General features: G+C 41.3%; 1 protein-coding gene across 1 annotated transcript; it reads right to left on the minus strand.

Annotated features, from left to right (window-relative positions):
• Positions 1 to 4,239: 4,239 nt before the first annotated feature.
• On the minus strand, positions 4,240 to 20,304 carry LAMP5 (lysosomal associated membrane protein family member 5). The gene is made up of 6 exons (XM_031934698.1): positions 19,971 to 20,304; positions 19,246 to 19,418; positions 18,738 to 18,869; positions 18,508 to 18,613; positions 16,651 to 16,839; positions 4,240 to 5,124 (listed from the first exon to the last, which is right to left on the minus strand). The coding sequence occupies exons 1-6, from the start codon at positions 20,032 to 20,034 to the stop codon at positions 4,946 to 4,948; spliced, it is 843 nt and encodes a 280-aa protein (XP_031790558.1). The 5' UTR covers positions 20,035 to 20,304; the 3' UTR covers positions 4,240 to 4,945.
• Positions 20,305 to 23,093: the final 2,789 nt, after the last annotated feature.

Raw genomic sequence — 23,093 nt, forward strand, 5'->3', positions numbered from 1 at the left:
TTATTCTTTGGTCATCTAGCTTCAGGGACCGGAGCTGGGTTGGGGGGAGTTTCTAATACAGTCCCGACAAGAGTGGGGGCTGAGAAAGCCCGCCCCCGGCGCATCTGCTGGGAGCGACATTTCTAGGAATGGAAGGGCAATAGGCGGGGCACGGGCATGTCGGGGGAGGGGGGCCGCTCCGCAGGTGCCACCAGGTAAATCTTGTTCTCCTCGGATTGACATCACCTGGTGCATGCCTGATTAATCTGCACCTTCCCGGGTGTCAGCTGCATTCTCGCACACATGGGAAGAGTTGGTGGTGAAGAAGAACCCGGAAGTGCACCATCCTGCCTCGGTTCATCCAAACAGTAATGACAGCACATTAATCATAATACAGGTTGAGTATCCCTTACCTGAAACACCTGGGACCAAAAGTGTTTTGAATTTGGAATTTTTTCAGATTTTGGAATATTTGCATTATATTTACCAATTGAGCATCCTAAATCTGAAAATCTGATATCCACAATGCTCCAAGGAGCATTTTCTTTGAGCATCATGTTAACATTAAACAAGTTTTGAATTGGAAGCATTTTGGATTTCAGACTTTCAGATCTGGGATGCTCAAACTGTACTTAAATAGACAGGTATGCACACATGCACGTGCACGTACTTAATCACACACCCCCCACATATTTCAGTTCCATGAGGACAGGAGTTCTTATGTATTTTGTTCACTGCTATGTCCCAGTACCCAGAGTAGTGTCTAGAAAGCACAAGATCAGTGCTAAGAAATACTTATGATCTCATCTGTCATGTGTGCCTTTGTAAACCTTCACCAGCAAACAACCTGACAGGCTCTGTCACTTTAAATGACAGCTGAAGTACCATTGACCCTGGACCCTCTTGGCTGTCTGAGCTTATAAACTGCTTCTCAGAAAAGTTTTTTAATGCATAAAGTAAAATACGTAGGCTTAAAAAAAAAAAAAAAAACCCCGATTGAAGTATCATTATCACAATTTTAAAACGTGGCTATAATGCCTTAAATAACAAGATCTTTTGATGGGTCAAATAACTACCATAATTTTGAAGTAATGAGTATTAATGATTCTTTTGAGATATAGCTGGCAGGTATAATGTGGCTATTTCTATTGATGACAAATTCACAGATTTGCTTATACTGCAGTGGTTTAATGCCCATGTTCACCACTGAAGGAAATTCCACCTTTCTTTTGAGGTTAGTAAAAACTGGAGGTGTAATTTTTTCCATCCAAGTTCATAAACTCTGACAGATCCCCTCACCCCAAAACTGACAGCCCCTGAGTGATTTACTGAGCTGGGATGGAGGGGAATCCCTGCGTAAAAATTCTCTGAATCCAAAATAAATTGACACAGAAAACTGTGGAAGTCAGATTTAAAACTCTTGTATTAGTCCCTTCGAATCTTCCGTGACCTCTTGTTTGGCAGGTAAAATTGGAACATACATGTTAAGAATTGTGCTAGCAAAATGCCACTAATTGTAATTTTTAGAGAGCCTTTCCAGTGTGACAGGCATTGTGCTAGGGACTTCCAGATGCTTCATGAGTCCTCAAATAACTTTGCAAGGATAGAGGAGTAAGCTTCACTTTCAGATGAAAACACATGAACCCAGAGAAGCCCAATAATTTGGATAATGTTGCACATACACTGATAGTAAAGGCTTTTTAGCCAGAAGTCTTCTTATTTCTCCATCAACATTATCTGGGGAGCAGAGTAAAACTACAGATTCTAGGGTCTCACCACCGAGATTCTCAAATAATGTCTGGGATGATGCCCTAGAACTAACATCTTTCAAAGGTCTCCTAGGATGATTCTAATACAGAGTGCCTTTGAATGCACTTTGAGACACAATGATTTAAAGCTATCTCTGGCCCAGGTTGCTTGGTATTTGTTCCAGGGAAATGTTTGAGCACAACACCAGTTTGAACCACCTGCCTGGTAAAACCCACCCCTATACATGTAGTGTCTTCACCCAGACACTGCAGGTCACTGCTGTCGTCTTTCCTCCCCTTTCTCCATTCAAGTTTCTCGGGCGTTTCTTCCCACATCCATGTGGTTTGCCAAGTCTTTGCTAATGGAAAGATTGGACAATTGGCAAAAAGAGAGAGATGATAGTTCCGAGGGCGTTCTCAGGCGCTAGATGAGCAAGTGCTCCCTGCCCCTCTGAGGCTGTTTCATAGGAACTGTTTCCTGGGACTGAGGGAATCCTGCAAAGAACCATGCTCTGAATTTAAATCAAAGTCACCCTCCCTCAAGAGAAATCCGCAAATGGTTCATCTGGCCTGGCTTTTCCAGGCAGGCATACCCAGCAACCAGGCCCAACATCCTCTTGTGCCCACAGGCGTTTGTGTTTAGAACCCCAGTAAAAAAGAAAAATGACAGTTCAAAAATGACAAAAATGTCATTCAAAAATGACAGTTGAGTGTCTGTGGTTTATCTCTTTGTTTTCTTCCCTGTCTCTGAAGCTTGAGAAGCAATGCAGATAAATGGGCCATTGCCTCAGCCTATTCCTGGACCAGGAGCAGCTGCAAAATGTTAGGACAATGGCAATGACAATGGGTATGGAGAGGGCCCAGAGCTGAGGTCCAGGGTGGAGTCAGTCTCCCTGGACACCCTGAGGCGGGAGAATGCCAGGCACGGACGTGTCCAGAGACCGCTGCTCTTCCTCTATGTTATGAGGCTCCCCTTTATCGTGTTTAGTTGACAATAAAGATGAAGACATGGCTGAGAGAAGTAAGGTGCAGTTCAAAGTCAACTAGGCTGAATTTGAGATATAATTTTAAAATAGCTAGATAAAAATGGCATGGTAAACAATATTGATAATCATAACAGTAATCTTAATAATGGCTTTTTACACATCCTGCACATTACTTGTGGAAAAACCACTGTTATTTGAATTCCAGAAAGATTGAAGTCGCTGAGACACAGGGATGTGGTCATGAGCCAGTGCTTTCTACAGAGCCAGGGCACTCTGACATTTTTGAAAATGACATATTTGTTGTATGTTGTTTGTTCTCTTGTCAGTCCGTCCTTAGAGAAACTAAGGCCAAGTTTATTACTTTATAGCACTACTGAGCCTGTACTCAATAGGTGCTCAAAACAATAGTAGGTGTTATGTATATTTACATAACAATGATGTAATTACATGACAATTCCAAAACTAATAATAAGCCTTATGTTTTGCGAAAGCAAGTTTAAAGAAAAACATATACACAAGGGGGTTTTCAGACATATGACTCAGAAAGGTTTAAGATTTCTTTTTCAAAAAGGTTGCAGAAGGGAATGGTAACTCACTGTGACGTCCTAGATAAATCTAAATATCCATTTCTCCCCTGAATATTCAGATGGGTCCAAATAAGGAATATAACATTTAAAGAAAATACTGCGATGCTAAAATGGAAAAGGTTTGTCAAGTTTGGGGAATGTGGGTGAGAAGATCACAGACCACAGATGAGTATAAGAATGGAGTTAACCATCTTTAGATTTTCACCAAAGGTATTTTTTTCCTTGTGCAACATGGAAATTTTAGGAGGAATTGGAGATTTTCCCTCACTGGTAACAGGCAGACACTGAAGAGAGATCATGAAGACAAGAAGATTATGGTTAATAGAACAGCAGACAAATGGGTAATAGGACAGCAACTGGATGATACTTGGTGAGATTGCTGGGATAATGAACTTCTGAGGATACCCTGTTGTGAGCAGTTTGAAGACTTAGGGAGAGGAGTTTAGGAGCTGCCTCTCATATGGTGGAGACTGTATATGTGGAGGGAGAGAATCCTACTCTAAAACCAGAGGAAAGATTTTTCCCTACTCCCACTCAGACATTCTGGGAAAAAATGACTATTTAGAAAGTGAATGAAATTCAAACTATGTGCATTTCTCTAGGAATTTTCCTTCAAATAGAACTCAACTTAGGCTACTACGTCCAGTCCACCTCTTTAATCCAAAGTGAAATGCCAAACTCAAGACCAAGAAGCATCAGAAGCAATATTAGATCAACTGGTCAAAAGGGCCATTATTAAAACTATTTATATTTGCCAAAACAAAAATCCATGTTTTTTTCACCTAGAGAAGCCAACTTCCCCCTCATTGTTTCCCTGCCCTCTCTTTACTTTTCCTCTTGCAAACATGCAAAATCCGTCTTCATCTTTTCCTCTTTCTCATCTGGATGCCAAAGAAACCATTTTAGCTTTGTTTTCTTGTTTCAAGAAAGCAGCCAAAGGCCAGAGAATAGTGTGTTTTAATTCATTTTGAAAAACAAACTCACACAGATTGATTCTTCAGGTCCCCTGACTTGGACCTGGCACATTAACAAGTCCAAACAACTCTGCATAGTTACATTAATCGTGTTCTTGTGCTGCAAAGTCACTGGATGCAGGTAGCAGTGAAACATTCCCAAGACAATCATTAAACATGCAGAATGCCAGCCAGAAGCATGAATCACTTTCAGGGGTCTTGCTGCAGGGAGCATGAGGTTGTATTTTGTATGCATTGACAACTGTATAGGATAAGCCAGCTGTGTCCAAGGGAGCAAAGCACCCCCTATTCTTCTGAACCTAAAGGGGTTTCCTCCTCAAAGAAGCATGTTTTCAATCCCTAAACTTTGGGGCCAGATACAGCTCCAAGTGGCATTTGTTGCTCTTTGGAGAGTCAAAGCCAAGCCACTATGAGCATGAAAGCTGTGTGAGCCCCTCCTTCCCTCCTCCCCAGCATGGAAAGAATAATTGCCATTTCACCCTACAAATCCAAAAGAGTCTCCCCCATCCCTGGGTTCAAGCACGGACACAAGCCAAGCAAGCCTCGGATACCCAGGCCTGTTTGATTGTAGCTATGTTGGTGTATCTTGTGTACGAGGTGGAAAAGTGCTTTTGTTGTTCTACCTGATCCAGTTAGGGGAGCAGGACTAGGGGGTGCCTGCCTAATGGTCCCTAGCCCATGTGCTTATACTGGGATCTGTCCCGAGGGATCTGCACCTGGTTGGCAGTCATTTTGTGGTGGACGTGGTAAATTACGAGTGTTACCACAATGACGAGGCCCAAGATGAGCCCCAAAATCAGGGGCAAGGTTTCTTCCAGTTGCTCCCGCTCATCCACTGGGCATTTATGCTCTGAAATGGGAAAGAAGAAAAGCAGTGAGCTCTGGTCAAAATATTCTGAATCATAAGTTCTACAAAACAAAAAGGGAAATGGAAGTAAAAAGATTTCTCAAGGAAGCTTCAGGACTATTTTTCAGAAATAGTTGTCCCTAACCAACCCCAAGGTTAACACTTAATCTTTCTACATAAGGTATAATAAAAATACATTTAATTGTTGGATTCCTGGCAGATGTCAACAAAACATCCAGGTAATTTATTTAAAGGTTCAGAGTTTCACCATTAGACACAATCATCATTGTTTTTATTGTTGATTCATTTTTAACTTTTTATTAAAGTAATATGTTCACATAATACATTGTATAAAAATATATAAGTTTCAAAAAGACTGAAAATACCAAGTGTTGGTGATGACGTGGAATGACTGGAACTCGTAACACCCCTGTTGAAAAATGTCGTGACCACTCTGCAAAACTGTTCAATAATTTCTAATAAAGCATCCCATTCCTAGGCATTTACCCAAGGAAAATGAAAACATAAAGAACACAAAAAGACTCGAACATAAATGTTCGTAGCAGCTTTATTCATAACAGCCTAAAACTGGAAACAACCAAAATGTTCATCAAAATGGAATGGATAAATTGTGGCATCTATTCATATAATGGAACAGTAGTCACTAATAAAAAGGAATGAACTATGGCTACCCATAACAAAATGGGTACATCTCAGAAATATTATGCTGACAGAAAATTGCCAGACACAAAAGAGTGTGTACATACTGTATGATTCCATTTATATGAAGTTCAAGAACAGGTAAAACTAACTTTGTGGTGATAGAAGTCAGAATGTGCTTATATCTGGGGAAAGGAACATAAAGGAACTCTCACCTGTGATGGAAATATTGTAGATCTTGATCTAGGTGATGTTCACATGATTGCAGATATAGGTTCAAAAGCATTAAACCATACATTTTAGATTTATTACTGTGTTTTTTTTATTGATACACACTATTCATACATTTTTATGGGATACATGTGATATTTTGTTACATGCATACACTGTAACAATCAAGTCAGGGAATTTAGGATATTCATCACCTACAGAATTTTTCATTTCTATGTGTGGAGAATGTTTGAAGTCCTCACTTCTGGCTATTTTGAAATGTACAACACATGGTTGTTAACTATAGTCACCCTACTCTGCTATTGAATGTTATAACTTATGCCTATCTAACTATATGTTTGTACTCATTAACCAACCTCTCTTTAGTCCACTCTCCCCAAAACACACACACACACACACCCCCATATCCTTCCCAGCCTCTGGTATCTCACTACCTCCCTGAGGTTAATCTATTGAGCTCCTACATGTGAATACATGCAATATTTGTCTTTCTGCGTTTGACTTATTTCACTTAATGCAATGTTCCAGTGCCATCCACATTGTTGCAAATGACATGATCTCACTCTTTTCAATGGCTGAATAGTATTCAATTGTGTGTATACACCACATTTTCTTTATCCATTCATCTGTTGATGGACACTTAGGTTGATTCTATAACTTTCCTATTGTGAATAATGCTGGGATAAACATAGGGGTGCATGTAATATATGTAAATTATACTATAATTTTTAAATAAGTGTAGAGCTTGATAAATTTTTACAAATGAACATCTCATGTAACCAACATCTAGATCAAGAACACAAATGTTAGCAGCACCTCAGCGTTGATTTATTTTTCACCCTCCTAAAATTCAAGATAGCTTCGTAGTGCTGAGTCTCCATTTTTTTACATAGAACCACCACCAACAAAAAACTATTCTTGGGAGATGTTCTAGTGGTCAAACAGTTTGTCAGGCTAACCAGAATTGCATTCCTAGAAACCAGAACAGGCTCATTTGCTTCTTGTGGGTAACTGATGTCCTTTTAACCAAAATCAGGCGCCACAAGAAATAAACAAGCTTTACATGTCTCTTCATAAAGTCCAAGTTTTTAAAGTCCAGATGACCAAGTAAACATTTATTAAGTACCTACTGTATGCCAGTCTCCTCCAGAATCCCTATTGACATAGTTCCTTCTCTTACCTTCCCTGAGATCAGCAGAAAGGAAAAGGGATGAGCTTTTCTCTCTAATAATAATTAGTGGAGACTTACTTTCACATATACAGCTTTTGAAAACTATATACTTGACATTCCTAGTCCCTAAATTAACAGTCAGTTCTAAGTACAAAGATTATCTGGTTAACAACCCTCTGAGGTACACAATATTATTATACTCATTTTACACATAAGGTAATAAAGTCATAACGATGATAAGTGGTTTGCACAGGGATAAATGAAGCCTGATCTGAACTCAAACTACTTAACACTATAGTTGGGGCAACACTTAACAGACCTAAACTACTGGCATTAAAAGGCTGCAGAATCCCAAGGTGGAGTAGAAAGGAGGGTTTGTCAGTTCGGTTTCCTGACCTGCATGCTGGTTGCAGAGGTTCATCCAGCATCTGAAAATTAAATGAGCTGGATATATATTACAAAGGGGCACAAGGAAGCTTTCCAGGGTGATGAATATGTTGATTTCTTGATTGTGGTGATGGCTTCACAGGTGTATTCATAAGTCAATATTTATTAAATTACATGCTTAAATGCATACAACAATTGTACCTAAATACAACTTTTTATATGTGTATATGTGTGTGTATATATATACACACACACATATGTATATGTGTATAAAAATACATATATGTATATGTATACAATATACATATATATAATAGAAAAAGACATTCTTCTAGAAATAGCCTTTTTAAAAGATAGTTTGGTAAATGGTAAAGACATGTTAAGGACTTATTAGGACTAAACTGAGCCTTTCTTCTTATTACAACCAAAAGGTTGAAAAAGAATTTGCAGGGAACTTTTTCCCCCACTATTTGATTCCATTCTAATGAGTCCCAATACTTTGAGGGTCAGACTGGACCGATACATCCATTGCTCCAGGGACAAGACTTGAGACGACATAGTATATCAGAAACAGTGGCAGACCTAGAACTTCATGATGCCAGCATTGTGGTCTTCTTCTCCAATATGATACCATATTGCCTCTTTGACGAGAACAATGAATAGAAATGGGATCATGTTGGGTAGGAATTTTGTTAACAACAAAGGTTATTTTCCTCATGATAACACCCTGTTGTCCATGTAATGTTAACACAGATTGCAGGGTTTGATTGGTTTGCAGGCGCTAGTGGCAACCTCATACAATTTTTTCTTACTTAATACAATACATTGAATAGAAGCAAAGAATTTTCAAAATATTAAGAAGAAATACATTGATTTCAAATTATTTAGTAATAAGGCTAAGTCTGTTTTAAATGGTAAAAATAAAAAAAAAATTATCTCACAAAAAATAGCAAAGACCTCAGGACCTTCAGACTCTCTTCTGTGCACCATTCCAGGCTGCTACTTGAGCAGACCCCAGGCATATTTACAAGGTTGCCCTTGTGGCCCTATCCTCTGTCTCTTCTCTTCTTAACTCCTCTGCAGAGCAATTTCATAGTTACCCAGACTGTCAGACCATGGTTTTAGCTCACTTCTCCCTGCTTACACTCTAGTTACCCAGGCAATCAGCCAGGAGCCCCAAATACAACATCTATCTCCCTAGGCAGAATGGGAGAGGCAATGGAGAAAGAGTTGTGTCTGGGAGCAAGAGCTTACACAGCAAAACCACTGGAGAACATGGACAGGTGGTGTTCTGTGTGGCCCCAACTACAGGTATTCAGGACAGGAAGGGTGGTGAGTTAAGAAAGCTTCAGGAGGAAGGGAGGTTGGAGTTGGATTGGGAAGAATCTGGGGATGGGGCACCAAACGACCTTGACCAATTTGTATTGTAAAGTCATGTTTTCTCTTTTCTCTTGGTTTGTACCATAACAATGAATAGATATACAGATAGATATAGTTGTAGAAATAGAGATACACATGAACTTTTAGTGGTCTCCATAGATCCAGATCATCACATCAAGAGGGAGTAGATATAATGGAACATTGTGAGGGAGAGAGATGATAGTGGGTTCAGATCCCAGATATTCCACTGTCCAACCCTGGGCAAGTCTCTTAATCTACTAAGCTTCAGTTTCCTGTAAAATCGAGATGACACCTACTTTACAGGGTTGCTGTGAGTGTCAAATGTCATACTACAGAAGGCCAAGCACAGTGCCTGGAACAGAGTAGCTTTTCTATCATTGTTCACTATAAAAATAGAAGTCTTACACATTTAAGTCTTCTATGTACTTCTTTTAAGTATGGGAGCCTTTGGAGCTCAAGTACCAAATGTATTATTTCTAAATGGATAGTAAAAAGAATGTCTCATATCCCGTTCTTTAAGAAAAATAGAGAAAAGTTGATACAGTATGGTAAAAGAAAGGGAAAGAAAAAATATGCTTAGAATGCTATCATGATTTATTTCTCAGAGGATTATCTTTTGTTGCTTTAGGAAAAAAATAGAATTAATCACACCACAGAAAAGGGCAATATATAGAGGATACCAACTACAAAGAAGTCAAAAATTATCATAGCTAATACTAAATCCCTCACTTACCAACCCCTATCCAGTAAGTGGTCAAATAAAAAGGAATTCCTGAGCCCACTCTTTTATCCACTGTTTCAAAATCCACAAAGCTCTGAAAACAAAAAGTACTTCGCAGGAAACAGAGATATTAGTATGTTTGATTGCATGGGGCTGCCCTGACTCTTCCATGGTCTTATGTAATCTATCAACTGTGCACTGTATAGTCTTCCTAAAGTCTAAAATATTCTGAATTCTGAAAACCATCTAGCACCAAGGTTTTTTGCTTTTTGTTTTTTTAGTTCGATCTGGGTTTTAGATGAGGGATTATGAAAAAAGACCAGATTATGAAAAAAGAAAAGCAGGACATGCTTTTCTCTTTCAGGCTTAAGACAGTGCTTTTAATCTCTGCCTATGACCCATGGAAAAAAACAACAACAATATTTTACATGGCAGCTTAGAGCATATGTACACACAGAGACCTAAAGCAGAAGTTTGACAAACAATGGTTATCCTTGCTTTATGCATCTAATAATTTCTGCTCTATTCTATTCTGTTTCATTTAAAACAATGCTGCTCATGACCTACTAAGAAAAGGTTGTAATCTTTTTTGTGCAAGTATAATAAAACTAAGGACCCCTTCTCAGAATAATGTTTATGAATGCATAAAAAATAAAATAAACACAATTACAAGGGAAAGTGAAATTCAGTCATCACATATTTTTAAAAGAATTTCAGATACAGGAATATATGTACTTCCTTATTGGAACACATATATGTTGGCTATGATTATAAAGCGGTGAGAAGCGTAAATGTTACTTTGCAAGATCTGCACAAACTAATGTGAGATGAAAATACCTATGATTTCTCTTGGTGACAGTCACAGGTACTGCTAGTACTACTGTGGTCTGTCACCTTCATTTGTAAACAAAGGAAATGCTAAACATTATCAGAAGTTAGTGAAAATAAAGATAGAAATTTTTTCCTCTGAATTCTATCTATAAACCACATGTACCCCAGGGTTAAAATCTTGTACTGTAAACTTATTATGCAACCCTCAGATTACAAAACGAGGAAGGCCTCTGATTTCTGCCGGGGAGAAGAGCATCTGTTGGCTTAGCCCAGACCTCATCTGGTTTCAGCTCTCCCTGAACCCCTGACTCCCTGTCCACCTCCACAGGACTTAGGGTCCCTCATGCCTCTGCTCTTGGTGGACTCAAGGCTCCAGAGTACACACAACAGGGGCCAAGGCCAGAAGAGACAAAAACCAGCCTCATCATTGGAAAGAACCAGATGAAGACAAAACAAACAATAAATGAATAATCTGTGGCTGCCAGTTGAAAACAAAAGTCTCCTCAACCCTTAACCCAAGTGTACCCACTAAAATCATAATTTATCTTAGGTGCTGGTTCCTAGATATGTGTTTTATTTCACGACAGCATTTTAAAATCATATTGACTCCCTCAGATAAACTACAAGAGCACTTCATTGCACCCCCAGTGAACAGCTTTGGGATAGGCAAGGGAAGCACAGGCAAGCTCTCTGCTTCCCCAGGCTCTCCTAGCACCATGGACTGAAACCATTTGAAGAGGAGGGCAAGCTTTTTATGGGCTGTGCTTCCCTTGTTGTTTGGCAAGGCAAGATAGAGAAAGGGTTTGACCCTCTTTCTGTATGTTCCCTGGGCTGGCTCTGGACTCCTGTCACATCAGCCAAATGTATTTTGTATACTGAGAAGTTGTTAAGGTGAGTGGGCTCTCGAGACCTTTGACTGGAGACAAGCTGATACCCTCATCAAGATGTAAGCATTCGCTAGACACAGTGGCATCAACCACCCAGCTATTTGGGAGACTGAGGTGGGAGGATTGCTTATGCCCAGGAGTTCAAGGCCAGCCTTGACTCCCATCTCAAAAAAAAAAAAAAAAAAAAAAAAAAAGATTTAAGTAGTAGAGAAGGAAAAAAATAATAAGAGCAAGTATTGTTTGATGTCACTGTATGCCAGGAACATGACATGCACTGCATACACCCTATCCCACTTGCACTGTATACAACCTATCCCACTAGACTAAAAGTTTCAGCGAGGCGGAAAAAGTTCTTATATCCCAATACCTAGGTGTAGTGGACACAGACACTGTCCATTCTTCTTTCGGCATTCACCAGTCCCATATATCCCAATGGGTTTTGACTACAAAGTAGGTCAGAAGTCCCAGGGAGTTCATGCTTCCACAGTGACCATCAGTGATAGATGGCGCTTGGTGGGTAAACACCGGTTTTCTCACCCTCAGATGAGATAATTCTGGGACATATCCTATGCTCTCTCCAGAGGACAGTATCCGAAGCACGGAATTCTATGACTGGCCAACTCCATGGCTGAAGGCTGGGGCTCCATCTTGGAGTCCTCAACACAATTCTCAGCTGTGTTCATAACAGATTATTTCCCTTTGGCTGCTTACTCAGGAGGCCTTGAAGACCAACTATCTAGGGTAGCATGTGTCTTGACTGGGAAGTGCCAGGTAAATCACAGGTCTACAAAACTTTCTGGATCAGCAAACCCTTCACGCGTTTGTGACATGACAGCTTGCCACAGGATGCTCTACTAGGGGGCTGGTGGATAGAGAAACGTAAGCCATGTTCATTTCCACTAACACTAAAGTTCCCGCAGATCCAGGTAAAATACAGATTAAGTGGCATCTCCCAATCATGATGCTAGAAACAATATTAAAAAGCTCATGAATTTGGGGTACCCAACCAACTCTGTAAATGCCTCTCACACTCACATGCTGATGACAGCTACTCAGCAGGAGCAGCTGTGGCCCTCAGATACTAAGGACAAAAGTTCTGGTACTCAAAGACAGGTTCTAGGAGGGAAGCCTTCACCAAGTCACTTTACCTCCCTGTGTCTCAGCTGCTCCATTGTAAATGGGGATCTCAGTATCTTTCTGCAGTTCTGTTTGTTTGTTTTGGTTTGTTTTGTTTGCCCCTTGAGAGATAATTAAAAAGGGACCAATCTATAGGTGATGTCTTTTAAATGCCTGATAGACCTGAATCCTGAATAAAGAGAAATAGAGGTAGCCTTCCTATTCTATTATGTTTTTTCTGACATAATACATAAAAGTTTCCTTTTACTCAAGCTATTAGAATACTCAGGCTCATTTGTTCCCTCCCAGCGACACATTCCCCATCCCATCTCAGCCAGAAATCACATGGGGCTCTCCAAGGGAATTGCGGGCCTTTGAATGAGGCCCTCAAGAATTAATTGTGGAAGAACAAGGTAATCAATCCCAAAAGAGAAACAGAGTGCCTCAGATTGCAGGGGTGATAGCTTCTATTGCAGGGGTGATAGCGTCTATTGCAGGGGTGATAGTTGCTGTACAAAGTGTATTTGGTAAATAAATGAGCCAAAGATGGCCTCTGTGTATTGACCTGTAGGTGGTGTATTTCTTCACTGCAGGCTGAGACTTTAGCTCAAAAGCCTGTTGGCACCAAACTCCCACATTTTTACACATCCAATTATTTTTAAAATAGCTTAAACAAGAAAATTTGCAGCTGTTTAGAGCCTGCCTGCTTTGCATACTCCTTGAAACCTCATGCAACAGCTGTTACCCATTGAAAAGACAGGGCCTTGGAGTTATAAGGCTCCAAGGCACTGCTGCCTCTAGAAGTGCTGGGACCCATGGACTCCCTGCTACGCCGCTGAGCAGATGTCACCTAGACTCAAAAACCCCTCTCCAAAGCCCCTCTGCTTTGGGCATTCCCTTGTGCTCTTCTTTTTCTGGATGGCGGTCCCATAAGCCTCCCTCTGGACAGTCTCCTGCTGTGAGGGGCTTCCCTTCTCATAAAACCCTGTCCAAGTGTCTTCCAAAGAAGCGTATTGTGCCTTTAATCCTTCAAACTCTCTATAGTGTTCCATGGGCCAGCAGCATCACCTGAGACCTTGCTAGCAACAGAGCTTCTTGGGGCCCACTCCTAGACCTAAGTGAACCCAACTCTGAGTGCTAACAATATCACCACAGTCATTGCACGTTGCAGTTGAAGGTTCATGAGCAGATTGCTGGGCTGAGACTTTTGTTTGGGGATCAGTGTAGTAGCCAAGTACAATGCACTAAAGGGACTAGTGTGATAAAGATGTCAACCTCCATTTGGACTGCTCTCAGCCCTTGTGAGTGTCCACATACTGACTTCATGGACCCTTTCTTGATTTTCTTATAAAGTCTATTCAGTAGACAGGTGGGAAGGCTGCCAGGTATGACCCCCTTATACAGGGAATAGACTCTTTGCAGGAAACCATTATGCTGTGTTAGACAATGACCACGGTCCAAACACATGAACACACAAACACACACACAAACACATACACACACATGAATACACAGACACACCCCTGCAGTGGGTGTGCAGATATATGACATAATACTCCCTCTCCATGCAAGCATACTCCACTCACATACACACACTAAAAGCCCTCCGAGCTTCTATTCTGAGGACAGAGGCCCAGTGCTAGCTCCTGAAAAGGCAACCAAAAGGAATCTTTAAAATTCCACCAAATCGAAAATAATGATCTCTTACAAAACACAGTCGGGGCAGGTGCTGAGAGGCACAGACAGGGGGAGCCAGGAACAAAAAAAAGCAGTCACACAAAGGCACACTGATCCAGTGTGTGATTCTGAATGAGGTTTGCCAACTCCCAGGAATGTCAAGGGGTAAGCTCGGGGACACCATACACAAGAGAACGTCCTGATTGTTAGCCAGAAAAGCCTGGAGTGAGACAAGTGTCATTTGCTTGTGACTTCTCTATTCGCACTTAGGAAGTTATATGTGGTTACAAACTCTCTCTGTCTATCCAGCAGCCTTCCCTATCTAGGACCTTGAAGTGGATCAAAACTGGTTTTAAAAGAAAAGATACCATTTACTCCATGCAATGAATTGTACAGAGTTTTAGGAAAGTGGCTCTGCTCCTTATTCAGTGCTTATTTATTCTTACTTTATACACAGTTCTAAAAATCTGTGAGGTTTGATTTCTCAGGCCATAGCCTGTTTGGTGCCAACAGGCTTTTGAGCTAAAATCTCAGCCTGCAGTGAAGAAGCATTTTCTCACTCTAAGAATTTCTCATTCTAAGCAATGACTTAGAGATAACACAGAATGGTAAGGAGCTAGGAGAAGCAGCGATTATAGCACCAGTGGTAACAAGAAGTAAAGAAATGCCTAGTAACAGCTAATCACCAAAAACTAGAAAGTCATTATAAACTATTAAGAGTACCCATATAAACTCAAAAACATTTATGGCAGGGTCCTGGGCACTAGGAAGTGACATTACATAGTCCAATTATTTTCATAATAAATTCCTTATCATCAATAATCATAGTAAGTCAAATTATATTTGATTATGCTTAATATTTTCAGTTTAAGAAAGACGCTATTACATTTTATAAATACTTTCATAAACAAAAGTATTTTTAAAACCTGTTAAGGTCTTGACACAGTTTAGTAGCTTCAATTTTGTAGAAAATACATTAACATGGGATAACCTATCCTTACACCTGAACAGGTAAGTGTGACACTGCTTTACTAAATATATGACATTCCGATTTGCATGACATGGCAGCATTTGGAAGTCTCTACTAATTAAATCCACACCGTCAAAATATAAACTCAGTCAGAGTTAACTGGACATCTGCAATATGCCAAGCGCTGTGTATTAGGTGCTAATAATATAAAAATGAATAAGAAATGGGCCCTTTTCTTAAAGACAATTTAACTTAGGACTTCTTAAATGCCTTCTCAACAATCAAGGTGGAAAGGTGGTGCATTCTGTTCAGTAATAGGTTGAGTGGAAGCTGCATTTTATGAAAGCTAGATATCTTGGAAAATGATCATAGATGAAAAAGGTGGAGATTCTCTAATATCCTGAACATTGGAATTGTTGTATTCACCTGGGGGTCTCTGACCCAAAGAAAGGCACAAACAAAGCAATCAAAATTTTTCCGATTTTTTTATCCATGTAGAATAAACAGAATATAAAATGTAATAACCTCCTTTGTGAGGGAGAGAGAATAAATAACATGAATCCACTTATCCCACACTTGCCCAATGTAAATTGTTGCTGGACTTGAGCAAATTGCAGAAATTTTGACTCCCCTTGTGCCCTACTTCTGCAGGGGTGCTGAGAATGAAAGAATGTGGTTGACCTGAACCTGCCACAGCACAGCTGGGTCCCCTTTCAGGAGCTACACAGACTGAGAAACAGCCTTGTTGCACGCGCTCAGCAGAAGCAGTTGGGGTTAAATGGCTCAGCCTTCAGGAACCCTTCCCTCCCTGGAGCTTAAGGACATCCTCCTCCTGAAGGTGCTTGGTGGAAAGACTTGGTGAGTCCAAGACCTGTGCATACACAACCACCCCCACTGCATTCTAGATGCACAGAAACTTGGACTCACAGCAGCAGAAGCTTCAGCTAGAAGTATCCAAGAGAACAAGAAGAAACTGAAGCCAAGAAAGGCAAAGACCCTTCCCCCATCTGTAGCTCTCTAGATTAACTAACTTCTTAAAGATTTTAGCTGCTTTCTCCTTGGAAAGTTTGCATCAAAATTACAGTTTTTTCCAAAGTGACTTTTTAAATCTTTCTCCCTATAAAGATTCATCTTTTGGCAAAGGAAAGAAGATGGGGAGAGGGAACCATGAAATATAAGAAGGAAGGGAGGAAGGTAAAGAAAAGAAGAAGGAGGGAACAAAGGGAGATAGAGAAGAAAGGACTAAAGTGAAGGAAGACAGGAAGGAGGTTGGGAGGGAGAAAGAAAAAACTACTGAGAAAAGTTCATACATTAAGTTATTGTTTTTTTAGTCTTTGAAAATTATTAAAGAGGCAGGCAGCGTCATTTCAACCTAGAGGAAATCCAAGTGGTAACATCCTGGGGCCCTGGTAGGTCCCTCTCCCATCCTTCCTGAAATAAACTAGGTCTTCTTCCCCTCCATCCCCCACGAGCTTACCTTCACTGAAGACAAAATCTGAGATAATGTCAAAAGGTTGGATGTGGACCGCAGACAGGATCATGGTGACCATCTTCTGTGGATCACTAGAGGCCAGTGAAATGGTTTGTTGAGCTTGACATTCATAGGACTTCCCAGCGGGGGTGACCAAGGCAGAGAGGTGGTGCGAGTTGGCTGTGTGCTTCCCAGCTACAGCAAGATTCCAAAGCAATAGTTAGGCCCCGCTTGCTGGCAGAACTCTCATTGTTCCTAACTTAATGTGCCAGAGAGGTAGTTGTTGCCTCTCAGTTTCAGACCCCACACCACTCCTGTCCTCTCTGTTCCCTTGCCAGGGCTAGGGCTCTACAAATGGCATCAAGTGGTGATGAAAGACAAACACACCCATTCTCTTGAGAGCCAGGGGTCTCTCAATATTAATTTGGAATTCTTGTTTTGAAGAGGAGAGCGATACCTAAAAACTCAACCCTTGTTACTGAATAAAACCTAGGCTGGGCATAGTGGATCCTGCCTGTAATGCCAGAACTTTCGGAGTTCAAGGTGGGAGGATCGTTTGAGCCCAAGATTTCTAGACCAGCCTGAGCAACATAGTGAGACCCCATCTCTGCAAATACACACAAGAACACACACACACACATTACAAAATTAGTCTGGCATGGTGATGCAGGCCTGTATCTGGGGAAATTGGGGTGGGAGAATCTCTTGAACCCAGTAACTCACTACAGGCTGTGTTGATCTATGATGGTGCCACTGCACTCCACCGTGGTGGACAGAGTGAGAACCCATTTCAATAAAGAAAAAAAAAAATTCCCTAATGATGGAGATTCCAAAGACACAGAAGGAACAGTGACTTGGTTTTCCACATTTCACACGGGCCTGACAAAGCCAGACAGATTGCTGGTCCTCTGGATGCTTGTCCTTACACACGTACATCCCCTCTGAAGGCCTGCCTCCCATTGCTCCTTTTCTGACCTAAGTTTGAGTTTTCCTTTTTCCTTTTTGGTCGAACTTAACTGGGGGACATCCTGCATGTAAACTTTGATGAAAAAGAGAAAATCCTCCTTTTACTGTGATGACAAAAAGGGGTGAAAAGGGAAAGATGACATATGCGTTTTTATGTATTCATTAAAAATCCTTTCCCAACTCAGGTGCCTGGGTGATGAAAGGCCTCATTATGAGTGAAACAGACAACTTATAAAGAACAAAATAAATTTAAATGTGGTCTTTGATGGTTTCTGCAGATAAGAATACTGTTATTTGGGGGATGAACGCTCCTTTTGCCGAGGATAATCTGGGTGAGTTGTCGGAGGGATGGGTCAGAAACGCTAGTAAATTATACACGGTGCAGAGTCCACTCTCAGGTGGCTGCAGTCGATGACTGAATATCCCGTGCGAGCCACGCTGCCATGCGCAAAAAGACACTGAAGGCCGTCACATCCTGACCGAAAAGGAAAGTCGCACTGCCCCCTTGCAGTTTTAGCGCAAAAGAAACAAAACCAGGGTGCGGAAGAAAATTAAAATGCAGCTTTGCCCTTCTCCGTGGTCCTTCACAGGCCAAATCATAAGAGGTCGTTTTGAAGCACCAGGGAACGGCAGATCTTCAAGGGACTTCTCATCTAGGATCAGGCCACGGGTGACGTTTGGGTCCCCACGCCTGTGGTTCCTGGCAGATCTACAAGGCCTGAGACCCAGAAGACTCATGGGCGCTCCTGCCTCTTCCGCCCTAAAGAGCAAGCCGAGAAAGAATTGGCCTCGGAGCGCAAAGCCTGGAACGGTTTCCAAAACCCTGAGGAATTCTCTCTCCAAGTCTGCTCTGCGAGTTCCCAGGCTCCCTTCCCAGCCATGCCGGCCTCTACTCACCACTGACTGCGTCTTTGAAGTGGGTCTTCTCGGAGGAGTCATAGACAAACTGCACTTTGCTCAGCCTCCAAGTCGCCTCAGTTCCCTTGGACGTGTTGTGGCTTTCCTGTTGAGCCAGGGAGGCGCTCTTGAATCGCCCCCGCAGCGTCTGGGCTCTTAAACCCGGGGCCCGCCACTTCCCACACCCACGCGCAGCCTGCGGCCCCTCTGCCAGCTGGGCTCGGAGTTACCTTTACAAAGAGCATTTTGAGTGCGTAGGCGCGATCCACCCAGAACACTTGCAGCTCCGACTCGCTGTGGCCACAGCGGCCCTTCACCTCAGCTCCCCGGGTCAGTGCGATATCAGCCTGTTCTGTGATCAGCTGGGAACACAGACGCCCCGCGCCCCCTCAGCTCGCCCGGCCCTGGGGCGGGGGCTGTAAAGGGTGGCGCGTCCAAACTCTGGGTTGCACGCTTGGGCGCTCCTTTGCGCGCGCGCATCCCAGGTTCCGGGAACATGCAGTTAGATGCTCTACGTGCAGCCCCGGCCGATAGGGAAGCGGAGAGAAGGGGGTTTACTTTCAAAGCAGGCAGGCGAGCAGAAGGCATTGCAAGTTGGAATCCCCATGCAGCATTCGGGAGCAGCCTGCAGGGGTGTGGGGAAGAAGGCGGGGAACCCAGGTTTCCGAAGGGCCTTGAGGAAGGGTGCCCTTCGCCCTGGAGCCCTAGGAGCAAGCTGAGGGGGAAGAGATTCCTTACATCTACGTAATTGCTGGCCCACACATCATAAGGTACAATAAATTTGGCTGCAAACTCTGCCATGAGACACGTCGTCCCATTTTCCCGCACCACAAATATATCTTTTTCAGGGTTAGTGGAAAGGCCTGAGAGATTTTCCACTTCTTGTTCTGCCATGATTTGAGCCATTGTATCTGCGGAACAAACAAAACAATTCCATCAGTTCAGGACTCAGGGAGCCCACGCGCCTCGGGCGCTAGGGTGGGGAGACAGTGGTCTGCAGGCTTTGGAGTGACAAAGTTCTCTGCCAGCAGCTGTGCGCTCTACGAGCCGTTTTTCTAGTCCGGGTCTAACAAGCTTCATTCCTTCCCTGAAAATTAATAATGAAAATATGATTTTAAAAATAATTTAAAAATCATGACTTTGTTTGTAATATAGCTGACCGTTTTCTACATCTTGGGATTTTAAACTAAGTATTTCTTGCTAATGCTCTGACTTCACGAAGCTGGCCTGTCTAGGCTCTGTCTGCAATATGTCACACAGGTGTATGGCTCTCACGGGAATTCCCTGCCACCGGCTGGGACGACCCTGCCTCCTCCCCTAAAAGAAAAAAGAAAAAAAAAACCCCGCAAAACATTAAGGGCCATATTTTTTTTATCTTAAGCTAATTGGCTTTACTTTGCCGGCTCTGTTCTCTGCAAAGAGTGCATCCCGTCCTCTCTCCCAGTCGCCAAATCGCTACTCACGGAACAACATTAGGAGAACTCGAAGTCTGTCGACGCTGGGGACCGCTCTTCCTTGGAGATCCATACTCGCAGTGCAGCGAATGAGGCCAGCTGTGCTACTGCAGAGGCCGCCCGAGAGGGAATCCCTCAAAGTCGCCGCTGGAGTGGGCCGGGGTGAGCGAGGGGCGGGGGACAGAGAAGGAGGAGGGAGGGAGCGCGTATTCTGTGAGCGCTGGGTAGGACTCCGTGTGGAGTGAGGCACCGACAGCTGCTGGCAGAGCAAATCAACTCACTGCAGAGGAAAGGACCGCGCGGCGAGGGAGCTGTCCACGGCTGCGAGTGCTGAAAGCAATCCGATTGTGTAGCAGGAGTGGCTGTGGCTTGGCTTGTGCGGAGGGCCAATGAGATTTGGGGGTACCCAAAATTCTCCCTGGTTCTGTTTCCTGTTCTGCAATTGCATCCGCAAATATGCGTCTGTTCTGAGAAACTTAACACCACCCTCAGACTTACTAAATCTCCTTACCAGGTACAGTTATTACGTGGTGTAGATACCACACCACTGGAGTACTGTCTTCTGAAAATGCATCTGGTTCCTGGAAGAAAACGGTGGAGCAAAAATTGTTGCTGCTTTGAGGGAGGAGGGCTATGTAGGAATAGGGAAGAGAAAATGCTATGGCAACAGTTTCCTGAATTTGGAGACATCCCTTTCTCTCCTTTGCTCTCAATGAGCTCACGGGTTTAAAGTAAAATTGACGCCTCCTCAAAAGAGGCCATCAGACAATGCAGTAGCTCTATGTGGGCTTATTTTCCTGTGAATTTTGCTCCCGGGAGCATGAGGACTCTGACCTCTGGGATCACCTATCCTCTCGCATTATACTGTGACCACTCTGCCAAGAAGGGATGCAAGCAAATCAGAAGTTTTTGAGAGTTATCTAGTATCTCTTAGGACAGAAATTTTAGAATTATGCCCTAGATAATGTCACATGGTTATGTAAGAAAAACACACACTGATACTACTCTAAAGCCTCTAGTGGAACAGAAAAACAAATATTACTGGGATAATTCCTATATTTACATATTTGGTAGCTTGCTTATTTTTTATTTTTGCTCTATGAATCAGAATACAGCTTTGAAAAATACACATGCAGTCCTCATCAATTGTAGTGATGTCCAAATATTTTATGCTTTAGAAGATATTTCATGATGCAAATAAATGTTGTATTAGTAATATAATGTTATAAAACAATGTCATATTAAAGGGGAAATTGCAAAGTATTTCACCTGCATTATCTAATTTGATTCTCTCCAATCTTAGAAGGTAGGCAAGGAAAGATACGAGTTACTGTGGTTTTACATACCCCAAAACTGAGGCTCAACTCAATTAAATGACCTTCCCAAATATCACATGGTCAGTTAGAATTAAAATACAAAAATCACATGCTTTAACTCTGTAAAGATTATCTTCATTTCTCCTTACATAATATTTTTACTCCATATTTTGATTTCCATAAAAATCTTTATTCAATATCAAATAATAATCTGAAACCTGAAATCTCTATCATTAATCCACATTCTTGAAATTTATAGAATGCTGTTTTAAATATAATCACATTCTTTCTAACATATCTGCCACAAAGTATCTATATAATGCTTTGGCTTTCAAACATATTCCTATATCAATCATTAGATCACTAGCAATTCAAATTATAAAGTAATATTAAAATTGATACTATATTTTGACATTTTGACTTTCATGTTTGTATTTCAGTGTTTCATCCAAACATTTCTCAAGAGCTTTACAAAGATGATTATATATAGAAGAATTGGTGCAAATTTTACAGGAGAACTTAACAGAAATGATTTTATACAGAAGATTGATATAAGGTCAATTCTTATCAGTTGAAAGTGGAAGATATAACATTTGTATGTGTTACATTTTTTCATGTTAGTAATTATTATTAATCACTTATTTTCCTGCAGTAATGTCAAACTGGAAAACAATGAAACATGTAATGAAGTATTTATTCTCTCCCTCTCTCTCTCTCTCTCCAGTATTTTACGAGGACAGAAATTAGTAGATTTCAGTTCAGGATTCACTACTTATTACTTTTGTGATCTTCTAAAGATTTTATTTTTTCTCACCTGTAAAATTGGTAAAATAACTCAGAGGATGCAGAGGATGGCTAGTTAGACCAAATGGGCCAATGAATATAAAAGCATTCTAAACAAATTACAAATAGATCTGTAAACATTAACCGAATATGTACTACTTCCGGTATGCTTGATGTTTTGAAAACCAAAAGATATTTATCATTACACAAGTAAGAGAGATACCTATAAGAGATTATGACAATTTCTCTTGCGACATGTTTTTGCAGATATCTTCATTACATAAGTTGCTAAAAGATCAACTGAATTAATTGTTATCTGCCTTAATGATAAAAGATTACATGAGTAGTAGCATTGGTCATTGATCCTAAAATGTTGTAGTTGATTTACAGATCAGATGGTTGTTCCTTTGAAAATTATACCTGATATAAATGATCTCTTTGTTGACACTGGAGAGTGTACCCTAGAGTACTCAAATGAGTTGAAAAACGAAAGGAAGCAATTTTAACCCTTTTTTGGGGGAGGATTATTTGCAAAGCACAATCAGTTCAATGACTTTTTAACATTTAATCTTAAACATGGCTAACAAATGCCCATTAATTTATCATCTTATCCACTGTGATACATTGCAATAGGAGTTGGGTCATTATACCTACAACTTTCACTTACATGAATTAAATATCTTTCTAATCATTCTGAAAAAAGTCTTTGGTTCTCTAAAATAAGCAAAGAGGTGATTAAGGAGCAAAATTTATCATTAAATTGCATTTTAATATATTAACAATGTTTCCCAGAATTTGTTCTATTTTTCATTTCTCTAATCTAAAAGATGGTAGGAGAAATTGACATAAATATGTACACCTGCATAGGTGGTGACTGTGTCAAATTTTATTATTGCTGTTGGTGGTCAATAGAAACTGTTACGGTGCAATGTGACCTAAATACACTGGATTTGGGATCTCCTCTAGATCCTCTAGGTCCTTCAAAGGCTGTTTTTCCATTCATATAGATACTTACTGAATTAGCCTTTATGAA

This window comes from Piliocolobus tephrosceles, chromosome 20, assembly GCF_002776525.5.
Source record: "Piliocolobus tephrosceles isolate RC106 chromosome 20, ASM277652v3, whole genome shotgun sequence".
Classification (NCBI taxonomy): Eukaryota; Metazoa; Chordata; class Mammalia; order Primates; family Cercopithecidae; genus Piliocolobus; species Piliocolobus tephrosceles.